Raw genomic sequence first — 19,216 nt, 5'->3', positions numbered from 1 at the left:
CTCCCTCCTGAATCCTCCGCCCCCTCCCCCCCCTCCTCCCTCTCTGCAGATGACTTCGTCAACCATTTTGAAAAGAAGGTCGACGACATCCGATCCTCGTTTGCTAAGTCAAACGACACCGCTGGTTCTGCTCACACTGCCCTACCCTGTGCTCTGACCTCTTTCTCCCTCTCTCTCCAGATGAAATCTCGCGTCTTGTGACGGCCGGCCGCCCAACAACCTGCCCGCTTGACCCTATCCCCTCCTCTCTTCTCCAAGACCATTTCCGGAGACCTTCTCCCTTACCTCACCTCGCTCATCAACTCATCCCTGACCGTTGGCTACGTCCCTTCCGTCTTCAAGAGAGCGAGAGTTGCACCCCTTCTGAAAAAACCTACACTCGATCCCTCCGATGTCAACAATTACAGACCAGTATCCCTTCTTTCTTTTCTCTCCAAAACTCTTGAACGTGCCGTCCTTGGCCAGCTCTCCCGCTATCTCTCTCTGAATGACCTTCTTGATCCAAATCAGTCAGGTTTCAAGACTAGTCATTCAACTGAGACTGCTCTCCTCTGTATCACGGAGGCGCTCCGCACTGCTAAAGCTAACTCTCTCTCCTCTGCTCTCATCCTTCTAGATCTATCGGCTGCCTTCGATACTGTGAACCATCAGATCCTCCTCTCCACCCTCTCCGAGTTGGGCATCTCCGGCGCGGCCCACGCTTGGATTGCGTCCTACCTGACAGGTCGCTCCTACCAGGTGGCGTGGCGAGAATCTGTCTCCTCACCACGCGCTCTCACCACTGGTGTCCCCCAGGGCTCTGTTCTTGGCCCTCTCCTATTCTCGCTATACACCAAGTCACTTGGCTCTGTCATAACCTCACATGGTCTCTCTTATCATTGCTATGCAGACGACACACAATTAATCTTCTCCTTTCCCCCTTCTGATGACCAGGTGGCGAATCGCATCTCTGCATGTCTGGCAGACATATCAGTGTGGATGACGGATCACCACCTCAAGCTGAACCTCGGCAAGACGGAGCTGCTCTTCCTCCCGGGGAAGGACTGCCCGTTCCATGATCTCGCCATCACGGTTGACAACTCCATTGTGTCCTCCTCCCAGAGCGCCAAGAACCTTGGCGTGATCCTGGACAACACCCTGTCGTTCTCAACTAACATCAAGGCGGTGGCCCGTTCCTGTAGGTTCATGCTCTACAACATCCGCAGAGTACGACCCTGCCTCACACAGGAAGCGGCGCAGGTCCTAATCCAGGCACTTGTTATCTCCCGTCTGGATTACTGCAACTCGCTGTTGGCTGGGCTCCCCGCCTGTGCCATTAAACCCCTTCAACTCATCCAGAACGCCGCAGCCCGTCTGGTGTTCAACCTTCCCAAGTTCTCTCACGTCACCCCGCTCCTCCGTTCTCTCCACTGGCTTCCAGTTGAAGCTCGCATCCGCTACAAGACCATGGTGCTTGCCTACGGAGCTGTGAGGGGAACGGCACCTCAGTACCTCCAGGCTCTGATCAGGCCCTACACCCAAACAAGGGCACTGCGTTCATCCACCTCTGGCCTGCTCGCCTCCCTACCACTGAGGAAGTACAGCTCCCGCTCAGCCCAGTCAAAACTGTTCGCTGCCCTGGCCCCCAATGGTGGAACAAACTCCCTCACGACGCCAGGACAGCGGAGTCAATCACCACCTTCCGGAGACACCTGAAACCCCACCTCTTTAAGGAATACCTAGGATAGGTTAAGTAATCCCTCTCACCCCACCCCCCCTAAGTTTTAGATGCACTATTGTTAAGTGACTGTCCCACTGGATGTCATAATGTGAATGCACCAATTTGTAAGTCGCTCTGGATAAGAGCGTCTGCTAAATGACTTAAATGTAAATGTAAATGTAAATGTGAGTCTATTGTCTGAACCAGGACGGCCTGTAGAGGAGGAGTCTATTGTCTGAACCAGGACGGCCTGTCGAGGAGGAGTCTATTGTCTGAACCAGGACGTCCTGTAGAGGAGGAGTCTATTGTCTGAACCAGGACGGCCTGTAGAGGAGGAGTCTATTGTCTGAACCAGGACGGCCTGTAGAGGAGGAGTCTATTGTCTGAACCAGGACGGCCTGTAGAGGAGGAGTCTATTGTCTGAACCAGGACGGCCTGTGGAGGAGGAGTCTATTGTCTGAACCAGGACGGCCTGTAGAGGAGGAGTCTATTGTCTGAACCAGGACGGCCTGTAGAGGAGGAGTCTATTGTCTGAACCAGGACGGCCTGTAGAGGAGGAGTCTATTGGCTGAACCAGGACGGCCTGTAGAGGAGGAGTCTATTGTCTGAACCAGGACGGCCTGTAGAGGAGGAGTCTATTGGCTGAACCAGGACGGCCTGTAGAGGAGGAGTCTATTGTCTGAACCAGGATGGCCTGTAGAGGAGGAGTCTATTGTCTGAACCAGGACGGCCTGTAGAGGAGGAGTCTATTGTCTGAACCAGGACGGCCTGTAGAGGAGGAGTCTATTGTCTGAACCAGGACGGCCTGTAGAGGAGGAGTCTATTGTCTGAACCAGGACGGCCTGTAGAGGAGGAGTCTATTGTCTGAACCAGGACGGCCTGTAGAGGAGGAGTCTATTGTCTGAACCAGGACGGCCTGTAGAGGAGGAGTCTATTGTCTGAACCAGGACGGCCTGTGGAGGAGGAGTCTATTGTCTGAACCAGGACGGCCTGTAGAGGAGGAGTCTATTGTCTGAACCAGGACGGCCTGTGGAGGAGGAGTCTATTGTCTGAACCAGGACGGCCTGTAGAGGAGGAGTCTATTGTCTGAACCAGGACGGCCTGTGGAGGAGGAGTCTATTGCCTGAACCAGGACGGCCTGTAGAGGAGGAGTCTATTGTCTGAACCAGGACGGCCTGTGGAGGAGGAGTCTATTGTCTGAACCAGGACGGCCTGTAGAGGAGGAGTCTATTGTCTGAACCAGGACGGCCTGTGGAGGAGGAGTCTATTGTCTGAACCAGGACGGCCTGTAGAGGAGGAGTCTATTGTCTGAACCAGGACGGCCTGTGGAGGAGGAGTCTATTGTCTGAACCAGGACGGCCTGTAGAGGAGGAGTCTATTGTCTGAACCAGGACGGCCTGTAGAGGAGGAGTCTATTGTCTGAACCAGGACGGCCTGTAGAGGAGGAGTCTATTGTCTGAACCAGGACGGCCTGTAGAGGAGGAGTCTATTGTCTGAACCAGGACGGCCTGTAGAGGAGGAGTCTATTGTCTGAACCAGGGCGGCCTGTAGAGGAGGAGTATATTGTCTGAACCAGGACGGCCTGTAGAGGAGGAGTCTATTGTCTGAACCAGGACGGCCTGTAGAGGAGGAGTCTATTGTCTGAACCAGGACGGCCTGTAGAGGAGGAGTCTATTGTCTGAACCAGGACGGCCTGTAGAGGAGGAGTCTATTGTCTGAACCAGGACGGCAAGGAGAAGGGGAGGCTATTGTCTGAGCCAGGACGGCCTGTAGAGGAGGAGTCTATTGTCTGAACCAGGACGGCCTGTAGAGGAGGAGTCTATTGTCTGAACCAGGACGGCCTGTAGAGGAGGAGTCTATTGTCTGAACCAGGACGGCCTGTAGAGGAGGAGTCTGCCTGAACCAGGACGGCCTGTCGAGGAGGAGTCTATTGTCTGAACCAGGACGGCAAGGAGAAGGGGAGGCTATTGTCTGAGCCAGGACGGCCTGTAGAGGAGGAGTCTATTGTCTGAACCAGGACGGCCTGTAGAGGAGGAGTCTATTGCCTGAACCAGGACGGCCTGTCGAGGAGGAGTCTATTGTCTGAACCAGGACGGCCTGTCGAGGAGGAGTCTATTGTCTGAACCAGGACGGCCTGTAGAGGAGGAGTCTATTGCCTGAACCAGGACGGCCTGTCGAGGAGGAGTCTATTGTCTGAACCAGGACGGCCTGTAGAGGAGGTCTGAACCAGTGTAGAGGAGGAGTCTATTGTCTGAACCAGGACGGCCTGTAGGGAGGAGTCTATTGTCTGAACCAGGACGGCCTGTAGAGGAGGAGTCTATTGTCTGAACCAGGACGGCCTGTAGAGGAGGAGTCTATTGGCTGAACCAGGACGGCCTGTAGAGGAGGAGTCTATTGTCTGAACCAGGATGGCCTGTAGAGGAGGAGTCTATTGTCTGAACCAGGACGGCCTGTAGAGGAGGAGTCTATTGTCTGAACCAGGACGGCCTGTAGAGGAGGAGTCTATTGTCTGAACCAGGACGGCCTGTAGAGGAGGAGTCTATTGTCTGAACCAGGACGGCCTGTAGAGGAGGAGTCTATTGTCTGAACCAGGACGGCCTGTAGAGGAGGAGTCTATTGTCTGAACCAGGACGGCCTGTAGAGGAGGAGTCTATTGTCTGAACCAGGACGGCCTGTGGAGGAGGAGTCTATTGTCTGAACCAGGACGGCCTGTAGAGGAGGAGTCTATTGTCTGAACCAGGACGGCCTGTGGAGGAGGAGTCTATTGTCTGAACCAGGACGGCCTGTAGAGGAGGAGTCTATTGTCTGAACCAGGACGGCCTGTGGAGGAGGAGTCTATTGCCTGAACCAGGACGGCCTGTAGAGGAGGAGTCTATTGTCTGAACCAGGACGGCCTGTAGAGGAGGAGTCTATTGTCTGAACCAGGACGGCCTGTAGAGGAGGAGTCTATTGTCTGAACCAGGACGGCCTGTAGAGGAGGAGTCTATTGTCTGAACCAGGACGGCCTGTAGAGGAGGAGTCTATTGTCTGAACCAGGACGGCCTGTAGAGGAGGAGTCTATTGTCTGAACCAGGACGGCCTGTAGAGGAGGAGTCTATTGTCTGAACCAGGACGGCCTGTAGAGGAGGAGTCTATTGTCTGAACCAGGACGGCCTGTAGAGGAGGAGTCTATTGTCTGAACCAGGACGGCCTGTAGAGGAGGAGTCTATTGTCTGAACCAGGACGGCCTGTAGAGGAGGAGTCTATTGTCTGAACCAGGACGGCCTGTAGAGGAGGAGTCTATTGTCTGAACCAGGACGGCCTGTAGAGGAGGAGTCTATTGTCTGAACCAGGACGGCAAGGAGAAGGGGAGGCTATTGTCTGAGCCAGGACGGCCTGTAGAGGAGGAGTCTATTGTCTGAACCAGGACGGCCTGTAGAGGAGGAGTCTATTGTCTGAACCAGGACGGCCTGTAGAGGAGGAGTCTATTGTCTGAACCAGGACGGCCTGTAGAGGAGGAGTCTATTGCCTGAACCAGGACGGCCTGTCGAGGAGGAGTCTATTGTCTGAACCAGGACGGCAAGGAGAAGGGGAGGCTATTGTCTGAGCCAGGACGGCCTGTAGAGGAGGAGTCTATTGTCTGAACCAGGACGGCCTGTAGAGGAGGAGTCTATTGCCTGAACCAGGACGGCCTGTCGAGGAGGAGTCTATTGTCTGAACCAGGACGGCCTGTCGAGGAGGAGTCTATTGTCTGAACCAGGACGGCCTGTAGAGGAGGAGTCTATTGCCTGAACCAGGACGGCCTGTCGAGGAGGAGTCTATTGTCTGAACCAGGACGGCCTGTAGAGGAGGAGTCTATTGTCTGAACCAGGACGGCCTGTAGAGGAGGAGTCTATTGCCTGAACCAGGACGGCCTGTCGAGGAGGAGTCTATTGTCTGAGTCAGGACGGCCTGTAGAGGAGGAGTCTATTGTCTGAACCAGGACGGCCTGTAGAGGAGGAGTCTATTGTCTGAACCAGGACGGCCTGTAGAGGAGGAGTCTATTGTCTGAACCAGGACGGCCTGTAGAGGAGGAGTCTATTGCCTGAACCAGGACGGCCTGTAGAGGAGGAGTCTATTGTCTGAACCAGGACGGCCTGTAGCCTGTCTGAACCAGGAGGCCTGTAGAGGAGGAGTCTATTGTCTGAACCAGGACGGCCTGTAGAGGAGGAGTCTATTGCCTGAACCAGGACGGCCTGTAGAGGAGGAGTCTATTGTCTGAACCAGGACGGCCTGTAGAGGAGGAGTCTATTGCCTGAACCAGGACGGCCTGTCGAGGAGGAGTCTATTGTCTGAACCAGGACGGCCTGTAGAGGAGGAGTCTATTGTCTGAACCAGGACGGCCTGTAGAGGAGGAGTCTATTGCCTGAACCAGGACGGCCTGTAGAGGAGGAGTCTATTGTCTGAACCAGGACGGCCTGTAGAGGAGGCGTATATCTGCTTCTGTCGTGTGAGGCAGCTTGATGTTCATGTTCACCCCTGGACAGGACACTAGTAGACAGTATTTTGAGGAACAGTGGGTTAACTGCCTTGTTCAGGGGCAGAACGACAGAGTTTCATTTCGTCAGCTCGGGGATTCGATCTAGCATCGGTTACTGGCCCAACGCGCCCCAGTAAAGTTCCTTAACAAATCAAATCAAATTTTATTGGTCACATACACAAATTTAGCAGATGTTATTGGTCACATACACAAATTTAACAGATGTTATTGGTCACATACACAAATTTAGCAGATGTTATTGGTCACATACACAAATTTAGCAGATGTTATTGGTCACATACACAAATTTAGCAGATGTTATTGGTCACATACACAAATTTAGCAGATTTTATTGCGTGTCTAGCGAAATGCGTGTGTTCCGAGCTCCAACAGTGCAGTAGTATCTAACAATTCACAACAATACAGACACATCTAAAAGTAGAAGAACCGGAATTAAGAAATATATAAATAAATCTTTATTATAATATATAATATATAAATACATCTATATGAATAAATATTGATTATAATATATAATATATAAATAAATATGTATTATAATATATAATATATAAATAAATCTTTATTATAATATATAATATATGAATAAATATGTATTATAATATATAATATATAAATACATATGTATTATAATATATAATATATAAATAAATATGTATTATAATATATAATATATGAATAAATATGTATTATAATATATAATATATAAATAAATATGTATTATAATATATAATATATGAATAAATATTTATTATAATATATAATATATGAAGAAATATTTATTATAATATATAATATATAAATAAATATTTATTATAATATATAATATAGTAATACATATGTATTATAATATATAATATATCAATAAATATGTATTATAATATAGAATATATAAATACATATTTATGATAATATATAATATATGAATAAATATTTATTATAATATATAATATATAAATACATCTTTATTGTAATATATAATATATAAATAAATATTTGGTTGAATATGGTGTTGAAGCAGTGTGGTATCAGTAAAATAAAGTTACCTTGACAGCGGTGTTGGGTTTGGTCTGTCTATTATATTAGTAGTATCATCAGGATTATACTTGTAATACGATAGTGTAGTATGTGTATGATATTAGTTACCTTGACAGTGGTGTTGGGTTCAAACTTGAAGGCCTTGGTCTGTCCGTTCTCCAGATACACCTTTAGAACGTTGGGGAGGAAGAGCAGCGAGTTGCCCTGGAAACCAGATGAATCAGGAAATAAGGGTGTGTTATTATTAGCTAAATACTTTACTGGTATCAGATACATATTAGAGAAGGGGGGTGACAAATAAGCTACCTGGGCCTGTGGTGATAATAGTAATAATAATAGTATTTTCATGTTGAGGATCCATTAAAAGGGGTTATGTGAAGAACCCCTAAAGGATGCTCCAGGAACCTTTACGTATTAGAGTGGTTGTCTGTCTCTCTCTGGCTCTCAATTTCAATTTCTGATAGAATCATTTGTATGTTTAAGATAATGACTAAAGTGTTCCACCCTGAAACCATATAATTGTATGAAATGTGTTAGGTCATAATTCAATAAATTGTGTGACTAGGCCATTGTGTTACTATTTCGCAATATGAGCTGGGTATAGTTGAGACATTCTAGGACAACTGTCGACTTGTGAAACTAATAACTGGAAAGAGGCCTCCCCACCCCAGGGAGGGGAAAAACGGTTAGAAACGCTTAGGCTTGAAGAAGATAATGAAACCTGTTGCAGAAGTGTGATTAACAATGTATGTGAACTCTGGAAAAATACAGCCCATCTAAAGAGAGGAGGCGTTTCTACTGATGTGAGTTCTTGTGAGTGTGTGCTGTAAAAAGATTGTGTTCTCATTTTGAAGACAGAGCGCTCTCTGAATAAAGTATTGATCTATTGCAGAATCTGAGACTTTGTCTAATTCTTTATTAACCGGAGATCTACGACCTCTGGGAAAGAGACAAAGTGTGAGGGATAACCGAGTTCAACCATTGAGACAGTAAAATTCTAATTATTTATTAACCGGAGATATACGACCTCTGGGAAAGAGACAAAGCGTGAGGGATAACCGAGTTCAACCATTGAGACAGTAAAATTCTAATTATTTATTAACCGGAGATGTACGACCTCTGGGAAAGAGACAAAGCTTGAGGGATAACCGAGTTCAACCATTGAGACAGTATGTACACAGTCAGTAAAATTCTCACACGAAGGGCTTTATTGGCATGGGAAACATATGTTTTCATTGCCAAAGCAAGTGCAATAAATAATAAACAACAACAAATGAACTGTAAACATTACACTTATTAAAGTTCCAAAAGAATGAAGTCATGCATTATTTGGTGTTTTACTTTGTACACGGAGGATATTTTAGCAGAATTCTGCCTGCAGAGTCTCAATTTGGTGTTTGTCCCATTTTGTGAATTCCTGGTTGGTGAGCGGACCCCAGACCTCACAACCATGAAGGGCAAAGGGTTCGATAACTGATTCAGGTATTTTTTGCCAGATCCTTGGTATGTTCCTTTTGATGGCATAGAAGGCACTTGTCTCTCAGATCGTTCACAGCTTTGTAGAAGTTACCTGTGGTGCTGATGTTTAGGCCGAGGTACAGTTGAAGTTGGAAGTTTACATACACTTAGGTTGGACACATTAAAACTAGTTTTTCAACTACTTCACACATGTCTTGTTAACAAACTATAGTTGTGGTAAATCGGTAAGGATATCTACTTTGTGCATGACACAAGTAATTTTTCCAACAATTGTTTACAGACAGATTATTTCACTTATAATTCATTGTATCACAATTTCAGTGCATCAGAAGTTTACAGACACTAAATTGACTGTGCCTTTAACTTCACTAGGGTAGGGGGCACTATTTTCACTTCCGGATGAAAAGCGTGCCCAAAGTAAACTGCCTGCTACTCAGGCCCAGAAGCTGATATGCATATGATTGGTAGATTTGGAAAGGTAACACCCTAAAGTTTCCAAAACTGTTAGAACAATGTCTGTGAGTATAACATAACTGATATGGCAGGCAAAAACCTGAGAAAAATATATTTTATGTTTGTAGTATTCTATTGAAAGCCATTACAGTATCCATAGAGTTAGGACTCTGATTGCACTTCCCATGGCTTCCACTAGAGGTCAACAGTCTTTAGAAATTGTTTCTGGCTTGTATTCTGAAAAATGAGGGAGTAAGACCTCTCTAAATGAGTGAACACTACAGTGGCCCAGAGCTTTTTCATGCGCGAGACCGAGGGTGCGCCTTTCTTGTTTACCTTTTATATTCACAACGTTATTGTCTGGATTGAAATATTATAGATTATTTAGGCTAAAAACAACCTGAGGATTGATTATAAACATCGTTTGTCTCTACGAACTTTACGGATACTATTTGGATGTTTCGTCTGCCTGTTGTGACTGTGTTTGAGCCTGTGGATTACTGAACAAGACGGGGGGGTTTGGATATAAAGAGAGACTTTATTGAACAAAGCGAACATTCATTGAGTAAACAGGAGTCTCGTGAGTGCAACCATATGAAGATCATCAAAGGAAAGTGATACATTTTTATCACTATTTCTGACTTGTGTAACTCCTCTACTTGGCTGTTTACTGTTTGTAATGATTTGTCTGCTGGGCGCTGTTCTCAGATAATCGCATGGTTTGCTTTCGCCGTAAAGCCTTTTTGAAATCTGACACCGTGATTGGATTAACAAGAAGTTCATCTTCAAACCGATGTGTAACACCTGTATGTTTTATGAATGTTTATGATGAGTATTTCTGTTTTTGAATTTGGCGCTCTGCAATTCAAACCGATGTGTAACACCTGTATGTTTTATTAATGTTTATGATGAGTATTTCTGTTTTTGAATTTGGCGCTCTGCAATTTCACTGGATGTTGGCCAGGTGGGACGCTAGCGTCCCCTATTGAGGTTAAACAGCTTGGAAAATTCTAGAACATTATGCTATGGCTTAGAAGTTTCTGATAGGCTAATTGTACGGTAATTGCCCATTTGACATTTGCTCAGTACATTGTTTTCACTGAGGAAATGTAAGAGTCTGCTGTTAATAATGATGATAATAATGCAGAAGATTTTCCCATGGTTGCTGTTGACGCATATCCCACGGTATCTCTCTGTCTCTCTGTGTCTCTGTGTCTCTGTGTCTCTGTGTCTCTGTGTCTCTGTGGCTCTGTGGCTCTGTGGCTCTGTGGCTCTGTGGCTCTGTGGCTCTGTGGCTCTGTGGCTCTGTGGCTCTGTGTCTCTGTGGCTCTGTGGCTCTGTCTCTCTCAATTCAATGTAAGTGCTTTATTGGCTTGGGAAAGGTATGTTTACATTGCCAAAGCAAGTGACATAGAAGATAAACAAAAGTGAAATGAACAATAAAAAATGAACAGTAAACATTACACTTACAAAAATTCCATAAGAATAAAGACATTTCAAATGTCATATTATGTCCATAAACAATGTTGTAACGATGTGCAAATAGTTAAAGTACGAAAGGGAAAATAAATAAACATAAATATAGGTTCTCTCTCTCTAAATATATATCTCCCTGTCTCTCTGTCTAAATATATATCTGCCTCTCTCTCTGTCTCTCTCTCTAAATATACATCTGCCTCTCTCTCTGTCTCTCTCTCTAAATATATATCTGCCTCTCTCTGTCTCTCTCTCTAAATATATATCTGCCTCTCTCTCTGTCTCTCTCTCTAAATATATATCTGCCTCTCTCTCTGTCTCTCTCTCTAAATATATATCTGCCTCTCTCTGTCTCTCTCTCTAAATATATATCTGCCTCTCTCTCTGTCTCTCTGTCTAAATATATATCTGCCTCTCTCTCTGTCTCTCTGTCTAAATATATATCTGCCTCTCTCTCTGTCTCTCTGTCTAAATATATATCTGCCTCTCTCTCTGTCTCTCTCTCTAAAAATATATCTGCCTCTCTCTCTGTCTCTCTGTCTAAATATATATCTGCCTCTCTCTCTGTCTCTCTGTCTAAATATATATCTGCCTCTCTCTCTGTCTCTCTCTCTAAATATATATCTGCCTCTCTCTCTCTGTCTCTCTCTAAAAATATATCTGCCTCTCTCTCTGTCTCTCTGTCTAAATATATATCTGCCTCTCTCTCTGTCTCTCTGTCTAAATATATATCTGCCTCTCTCTCTGTCTCTCTGTCTAAATATATATCTGCCTCTCTCTCTCTCTCTCTGTCTAAATATATATCTGCCTCTCTCTCTGTCTCTCTGTCTAAATATATATCTGCCTCTCTCTCTGTCTCTCTCTCTAAATATATATCTGCCTCTCTCTCTGTCTCTCTGTCTAAAAATATATCTGCCTCTCTCTGTCTGTCTCTCTGTCTAAATATATATCTGCCTCTCTCTCTGTCTCTCTCTCTAAAATATATATCTGCCTCTCTCTCTGTCTCTCTCTCTAAATATATATCTGCCTCTCTCTCTGTCTCTCTCTCTAAAAATATATCTGCCTCTCTCTGTCTCTCTCTCTAAATATATATCTGCCTCTCTCTCTGTCTCTCTCTCTAAATATATATCTGCCTCTTTCTCTGTCTCTCTCTCTAAATTGATTTAAATATATATCTGCCTCTCTCTCTGTCTCTCTGTCTAAATATATATCTGCCTCTCTCTGTCTCTCTCTCTAAATATATATCTGCCTCTCTCTCTGTCTCTCTCTCTAAATATATATCTGCCTCTCTCTCTGTCTCTCTCTCTAAAAATATATCTGCCTCTCTCTGTCTCTCTCTCTAAATATATATCTGCCTCTCTCTCTGTCTCTCTCTCTAAATATATATCTGCCTCTCTCTCTGTCTCTCTCTCTAAATTGATTTAAATATATATCTGCCTCTCTCTCTGTCTCTCTGTCTAAATATATATCGGCCTCTCTCTCTGTCTCTCTGTCTAAATATATATCTGCCTCTCTCTCTGTCTCTCTCTCTAAATATATATCTGCCTCTCTGTCTCTCTCTCTAAATATATATCTGTCTCTCTGTCTCTCTGTCGTCTGTCTCTCTCTCTGTCTCTCTGTCTCTCTCTCTAAATCTGCCTCTCTCTGTCTCTCTCTCTAAATATATATCTGCCTCTCTCTCTGTCTCTCTCTCTAAATATATATCTCTGTCTCTCTGTCTCTCTGTCTCTCTCTCTGTATATCTGTCCTCTCTCTGTCTCTCTCTCTAAATATCTATCTCTCTCTCTCTCTCTGTCTCTCTGTCTAAATTTCCATCTGTCTTTTCCATCTGTCTCTCTGTCTAATACTGTGTTTTTATGTCTCTCCCTCCCTCTTTGTTCTCTCTGTCTAAATCTATTCCACTCTCTCTGTCTCTCCCTTTCAATATATATCTGCTGTAATCACAGCTCTTCTCTAAATATATATCTGCCAACCACTCTGTCTCTTCCTAAAAATATATCTGCCTCTCTCTGCTCCTGTCTAAATCTATCTGCCTCTCTGTCTCTCTCTTTCATTCTCCCTCCAAATATATATCTGCCTCTCTCTTGTCTCTCTCTCTCCCTCCAATCTGCCTCTCTCTCTCTCTCTCTCTCTAAATATATACCTGCCTCTCTCCTGTCTCCCTCTCTAAATATATATCCCCTCCTCTGTCTCTCTTATAATTATTTAAATTATTAATTTATAATTATAAAATTATAATGATATGCCATTTAGCAGTCGCTTTTATCCATAATCTGCCTCTCAGTCATGTGTGCATACATTCTCTAAATATCCAGGGGATCGAACTCCTCTGTCCCTGGCGTTAAATATATATCTGCCTCTCTCTCTGTCTCTCTCTCTAAATATATATCAAGCGCCATGCTCTCCCCTCCTGTCTCTCTCTCCTCCCCTCTGTCTCTCTGTCTTCCTCTCTGTCTCTCTCCCTGTCTCTCTCTCTGTCTCTCCACTGCCTTCTCTCTGTCTCCCTCCACCCTTCTCTCTGCTCCCCTCTAACCCTCTAATCTTAATAGTGCGTTTACACTGTATACAGAACAACACCTTCCTAATATTGAGTTGCATCCTCCCTTTGCCCTCAGAACAGCCTCAATTTATCGGGGTATGGACTCTACAAGGTGTTGAAATCGTTCCATATATCTGGGAGGCTGGCCCATCTGACTCTCTGGTGTTGAAATCGTTCCACAGGTCTCTGGCCCATGTTCCACAGGAGGCTCTCTACAAGGTCTTCTGTCTCTCTGTTCCACAGGTCTGGCCCATGTTGACTCTACAAGGTGTTGAAATCTCTGTCTCACAGTGAGGCTGGCCCATGTTGACTCTACAAGGTGTTGAAATCGTTCCACTCAGGGATCTGGCTCCTGTTGACTCTACAAGGTGTTGAAATCGTTCCACAGGGATGCTGGCCCATCTTGACTCTGTTGAAATCGTTCCACAGGGATGCTGGCCCATGTTGACTCCTCTACTTCCCTCTCTTCGTCTCTGGATCCATGTCCTTTGGGTGATGAACCATTCTTGATACACAGGGGCAACTGTTGAGTGTGAAAAAAGCAGCGTTGCATTCTTGACACGAACTGGTGCGCCTGGCACCTACTACCATACCCCGTTCGAAGATACTTAAATATGTCCATTCACACTTTGAATGGTCACACACAATCCATGTTTTAGTTGTCTCAAGGCTTGAAAATCTTTCTTTAACATGTCTCCTCCCTTCATCTACACTGATTGAAGAAGGATTTAACAGGTGACATCAATTCATAATCATAATTAATTACTCACCTGGTCAGTCTAAGTCATGGAAAGAGCAAGTTTTCCTCAACAGTCATGTGTGCATACATTCTCCTGTAATCAGGGGTCATCCAGCCCACTACCCACTGGCGTCTCAGGGTGAGTCCCAGATGGAACCCTATATGCCCATGCTCTCCCCCTCCACAGTAGTACACTATGTAGGGAACAGGGCCCTGGTCCCCAGTAGTACACTATGTCCCCCTCACCCTGGTCAACAGTAGTACCTATCCACCCTTCAGGGCCCCCCTCCACAGTTCTCTGCTCCCCTCTAACCCTCTAACCCCTAATCAACAGTAGTACACTATGTACAGGAGGCTGGGAACAGTACACCTTCCTAATATTGGGCCCTGGTCAGAACAGCCTAGTAACTTATCGGGGTATGGAACAAGGTGGTCAAAGTAGTTCACAGGGAGGCCCTGGTCAACAGTAGTTGACTCTACAAGGTGTTCAAATCGTTCCACAGGGAGGCTGGCCCATGTTGACTCTACAAGGTGTTGAAAGTAGTTCCACAGGGAGGGCCCTGGTCAACAGTGTTGACTATGTAGGGAGGGGCCCTGGTCAACAGTAGTACACATGTGAGGCTGGCCCATGTTGACTCTACAAGGTGTTGAAATCGTTCCACAGGGATGCCCTGGTCCAGTGTTGACTCTACAAGGTGTTGGTCAAAGTAGTTCCACAGGGATGCTGGCCCATGTTGACTCACAAGTGTTGAAATGTTCCACAGGGAACAGGCCCATGGTCAAAGTAGTTCCCACATGTTGGGTCAGGGCCCTGGTCAACAGTAGTACACTATGGGTGATGGGCCCATTCTTGATACACAGGGGCAACTGTGTGAGTGTGAAAAACCCAGCAGCGTTGCAGTTCTTGACACGAACTGGTGCGCCTGGCACCTACTACCATACCCCGTAGGGAACAGGGCCCTGGTCAATATGTCCATTCACACTTTGAATGGGAACAGGGCAATCCATGTTTTAGTTGTCTCAAGGCTTGAACATCTTTCTTTAACATGTCTCCAGTTCATCTACACTGATTGAACAAGGATTTAACAGTAGTGACATCAACAAGGGATCAGGGCCCCTGGTCACCTGGTCACTAAGTCATGGAAAGGGCCCTTTTCAACAAGTTGTGTAAACTCAGGGTTTTCTCCTGTAATCAGGGAATCATCCAGCCCTGGTCAACAGACCACTCTGTCTCAGGGCCCTGGTCAACAGATGGAACACTATAGGGAACAGGGCCCTGGTCAACAGTAGTACACTATGTAGGAACAGGGCCCTGGTCAACAGTAGTACACTATGTAGGGAACAGGGCCCTGGTCAACAGTAGTACACTATGTAGGGAACAGGGCCCTGGTCAACAGTAGTACACTATGTAGGGAACAGGGCCCTGGTCAACAGTAGTACACTATGTAGGGAACAGGGCCCTGGTCAACAGTAGTACACTATGTAGGGAACAGGGCCCTGGTCAACAGTAGTACACTATGTAGGGAACAGGGCCCTGGTCAACAGTAGTACACTATGTAGGGAACAGGGCCCTGGTCAACAGTAGTACACTATGTAGGAACAGGGCCCTGGTCAACAGTAGTACACTATGTAGGGAACAGGGCCCTGGTCAACAGTAGTACACTATGTAGGGAACAGGGCCCTGGTCAACAGTAGTACACTATGTAGGGAACAGGGCCCTGGTCAACAGTAGTACACTATGTAGGGAACAGGGCCCTGGTCAACAGTAGTACACTATGTAGGGAACAGGGCCCTGGTCAACAGTAGTACACTATGTAGGGAACAGGGCCCTGGTCAACAGTAGTACACTATGTAGGGAACAGGGCCCTGGTCAACAGTAGTACACTATGTAGGGAACAGGGCCCTGGTCAACAGTAGTACACTATGTAGGGAACAGGGCCCTGGTCAACAGTAGTACACTATGTAGGGAACAGGGCCCTGGTCAACAGTAGTACACTATGTAGGGAACAGGGCCCTGGTCAACAGTAGTACACTATATAGGGAACAGGGCCCTGGTCAACAGTAGTACACTATGTAGGGAACAGGGCCCTGGTCAACAGTAGTACACTATGTAGGGAACAGGGCCCTGGTCAACAGTAGTACACTATGTAGGGAACAGGGCCCTGGTCAACAGTAGTACACTATGTACACTATGGGAACAGGGCCCTGGTCAACAGTAGTACACTATGTAGGGAATTGAGATGCAGCCTCTGTCTCTGATCACTAGCGTAAGCTTGTTCCTGTCTGTATGGAGTCCTCCAGGGAGCTTGTTCCTGTCTGTATGGAGTCCTCCAGGGAGCTTGTTCCTGTCTGTATGGAGTCCTCCAGGGAGCTTGTTCCTGTCTGTATGGAGTCCTCCAGGGAGCTTGTTCCTGTCTGTATGGAGTCCTCCAGGAGCTTGTTCCTGTCTGTATGGAGTCCTCCAGGGAGCTTGTTCCTGTCTGTATGGAGTCCTCCAGGGAGCTTGTTCCTGTCTGTATGGAGTCCTCCAGGGAGCTTGTTCCTGTCTGTATGGAGTCCTCCAGGGAGCTTGTTCCTGTCTGTATGGAGTCCTCCAGGGAGCTTGTTCCTGTCTGTATGGAGTCCTCCAGGGAGCTTGTTCCTGTCTGTATGGAGTCCTCCAGGGAGCTTGTTCCTGTCTGTATGGAGTCCTCCAGGGAGCTTGTTCCTGTCTGTATGGAGTCCTCCAGGGAGCTTGTTCCTGTCTGTATGGAGTCCTCCAGGGAGCTTGTTCCTGTCTGTATGGAGTCCTCCAGGGAGCTTGTTCCTGTCTGTATGGAGTCCTCCAGGGAGCTTGTTCCTGTCTGTATGGAGTCCTCCAGGGAGCTTGTTCCTTTCTGTATGGAGTCCTCCAGGGAGCTTGTTCCTGTCTGTATGGAGTCCTCCAGGGAGCTTGTTCTTGTCTGTATGGAGTCCTCCAGGGAGCTTGTTCCTGTCTGTATGGAGTCCTCCAGGGAGCTTGTTCCTTTCTGTATGGAGTCCTCCAGGGAGCTTGTTCCTGTCTGTATGGAGTCCTCCAGGGAGCTTGTTCCTGTCTGTATGGAGTCCTCCAGGGAGCTTGTTCCTGTCTGTATGGAGTCCTCCAGGGAGCTTGTTCCTTTCTGTATGGGGTCCTCCAGGGAGCTTGTTCCTTTCTGTATGGAGTCCTCCAGGGAGCTTGTTCCTGTCTGTATGGAGTCCTCCAGGGAGCTTGTTCCTGTCTGTATGGAGTCCTCCAGGGAGCTTGTTCCTTTCTGTATGGAGTCCTCCAGGGAGCTTGTTCCTGTCTTTATGGAGTCCTCCAGGGAGCTTGTTCCTGTCTTTATGGAGTCCTCCAGGGAGCTTGTTCCTGTCTTTATGGAGTCCTCCAGGGAGCTTGTTCCTGTCTGTATGGAGTCCTCCAGGGAGCTTGTTCCTGTCTTTATGGAGTCCTCCAGGGAGCTTGTTCCTGTCTTTATGGAGTCCTCCAGGGAGCTTGTTCCTGTCTTTATGGAGTCCTCCAGGGAGCTTGTTCCTTTCTGTATGGAGTCCTCCAGGGAGCTTGTTCCTTTCTGTATGGAGTCCTCCAGGACAGGACATCTAAAGGGACAGGACATCTACAGGGACAGGACATCTACAGGGACAGGACATCTACAGAGACAGGACATCTACAGAGACAGGACATCTACAGGGACAGGACATCTACAGGGACAGGGACAGGACATCTACAGGGACATCTAAAGGGACAGGGACAGGACATCTACAGGGACAGGACATCTAAATGGACATCTACAGGGACAGGACATCTAAAGGGACATCTAAAGGGACGGGACATATAAAGGGACAGGACATCTACAGGGACAGGACATCTAAAGGGACATTTAAAGGGACAGGACATCTACAGGGACAGGACATCTAAAGGTACATCTACAGGGACAGTACTTCTAAAGGGACATCTACAGGGACAGGACATCTAAAGGAAGGACATCTACAGGGACAGGACATCTAAAGGGACATCTAAAGGGAGAGGACATCTAAAGGAACAGGACATCTACAGGGACAGGACATCTACAGGGACAGGACGTCTAAAGGGGAAGGACATCTACAGGGACAGGATATCTAAAGGGGAAGGACATCTACAGGGACAGGACATCTACAGGACATCTACAGGGACAGGATATCTAAAGGGGAAGGACATCTACAGGGACAGGACATCTACAGGGGCAGGACATCTACAGGGACAGGACATCTACAGGGACAGGACATCTAAAGGGGAAGGACATCTACAGGGACAGGACATCTACAGGGGCAGGACATCTACAGGGACAGGATATCTACAGGGACAGGACATCTACAGAGCGAGGACATCTACAGGGACAGGACATCTACAGGGACAGGACATCTACAGGACATCTAAAGGGACAGGACATCTACAGGGACAGGACATCTACAGGGACAGGACATCTAAAGGGACAGGACATCTAAAGGGACATCTAAAGGGACAGGACATCTAAAGGGACATCTAAAGGGACAGGGACAGGACATCTAAACATCTAAAGGGACAGGGACAGGACATCTACAGGGACAGGACATCTACAGGGACAGGACATCTACAGGGGCAGGACATCTACAGAGACAGGACATCTACAGGGACAGGACATCTACAAGGACAGGACATCTACAGGGACAGGACATCTACAGGGACAGGACATCTACAGGGACATCTACAGGGACAGGACATCTAAAGGGACATCTACAGGGACAGGGACAGGACATCTAAAGGGACATCTACAGGGACAGGACATCTACAGGGGCAGGACATCTACAGTGAAAGGACATCTAAAGGGACAGGACATCTAAAGGTACAGGACATCTAAAGGGACATCTACAGGGACAGGACATCTACAGGGACAGGACATCTACAGGGACAGGACATCTAAAGGGACAGGACATCTACAGGGACAGGACATCTACAGGGACAGGACATCTAAAGGGACAGGACATCTACAGGGACAGGACATCTACAGGGACAGGACATCTAAAGGGACAGGACATCTAAAGGGACAGGACATCTACAGCGACAGGACATCTACAGCGACAGGACATCTAAACCACAGTGAAATGGGTTTCCAAGCCAAGCAGTGAGGATAGGGAGGAATATGGGGTTGTCATATGGCTGAGAGATAAACCACTGGCTTGCGACTGGCTCCATACAGCAGTCATGTCAGCTCCATAAAGCATTAACAGACATGCTGCAGACCTTGCTGCTGCTCCAGT

At 46.7% G+C, this 19,216-nt stretch overlaps 1 protein-coding gene across 1 annotated transcript in view; it reads right to left on the bottom strand.

The window, feature by feature from the left end:
- Positions 1 to 19,216, bottom strand: part of LOC124022114 (FERM and PDZ domain-containing protein 1-like) — a 54,114-nt gene that overhangs the window by 25,839 nt on the left and 9,059 nt on the right. Inside the window, exon 6 of the mRNA XM_046337157.1 lies at positions 7,365 to 7,460. Within this exon, the coding sequence (XP_046193113.1) occupies positions 7,365 to 7,460 (96 nt within the window). The remainder of the gene's footprint in view (positions 1 to 7,364; positions 7,461 to 19,216) is intronic.

This window comes from Oncorhynchus gorbuscha, unplaced genomic scaffold, assembly GCF_021184085.1.
Source record: "Oncorhynchus gorbuscha isolate QuinsamMale2020 ecotype Even-year unplaced genomic scaffold, OgorEven_v1.0 Un_scaffold_1301, whole genome shotgun sequence".
NCBI lineage: Eukaryota > Metazoa > Chordata > Actinopteri > Salmoniformes > Salmonidae > Oncorhynchus > Oncorhynchus gorbuscha.
This window is presented reverse-complemented; position numbering and strand designations above follow the sequence as displayed.